At 37.3% G+C, this 228-nt stretch overlaps 1 protein-coding gene across 1 annotated transcript in view; it reads left to right on the top strand.

The window, feature by feature from the left end:
* The window catches only part of LOC119587427, a gene marked incomplete in the record, with an annotated part of 5,788 nt that overhangs the window by 5,106 nt on the left and 454 nt on the right, over positions 1-228 (top strand). Inside the window, 1 exon segment of the mRNA XM_037936157.1 lies at positions 143-228. Coding sequence (XP_037792085.1) covers positions 143-175 — 33 coding nt within the window.

Here is a 228-nt window from a genome sequence, read left to right as displayed (position 1 = left end):
CTAACTGTAATGTAAAATATCATAAACATCGCATGAAAACAGGCCTGATACACGAAACAAATTGTCCCAGAAAGGTCACGGATTTTGACTGTCTTTTGTTTTCTCTACAATTCTTTTATTTTCCTCCCGCATGTCAAGGCAGAGCGACATGGTGATCATCATTAACAGGAACTGAGAAGCTTACATGAAAAATGGAAGAACGGCTGCTTCTTAATATTCAATAAAGGA

The sequence above is a fragment of the Penaeus monodon genome, chromosome 22, assembly GCF_015228065.2.
Source record: "Penaeus monodon isolate SGIC_2016 chromosome 22, NSTDA_Pmon_1, whole genome shotgun sequence".
In the NCBI taxonomy this organism is placed as follows: domain Eukaryota; kingdom Metazoa; phylum Arthropoda; class Malacostraca; order Decapoda; family Penaeidae; genus Penaeus; species Penaeus monodon.
Note: the sequence above shows the minus strand (reverse complement) of the source record. Positions and strands in the feature narration are given on the sequence as shown.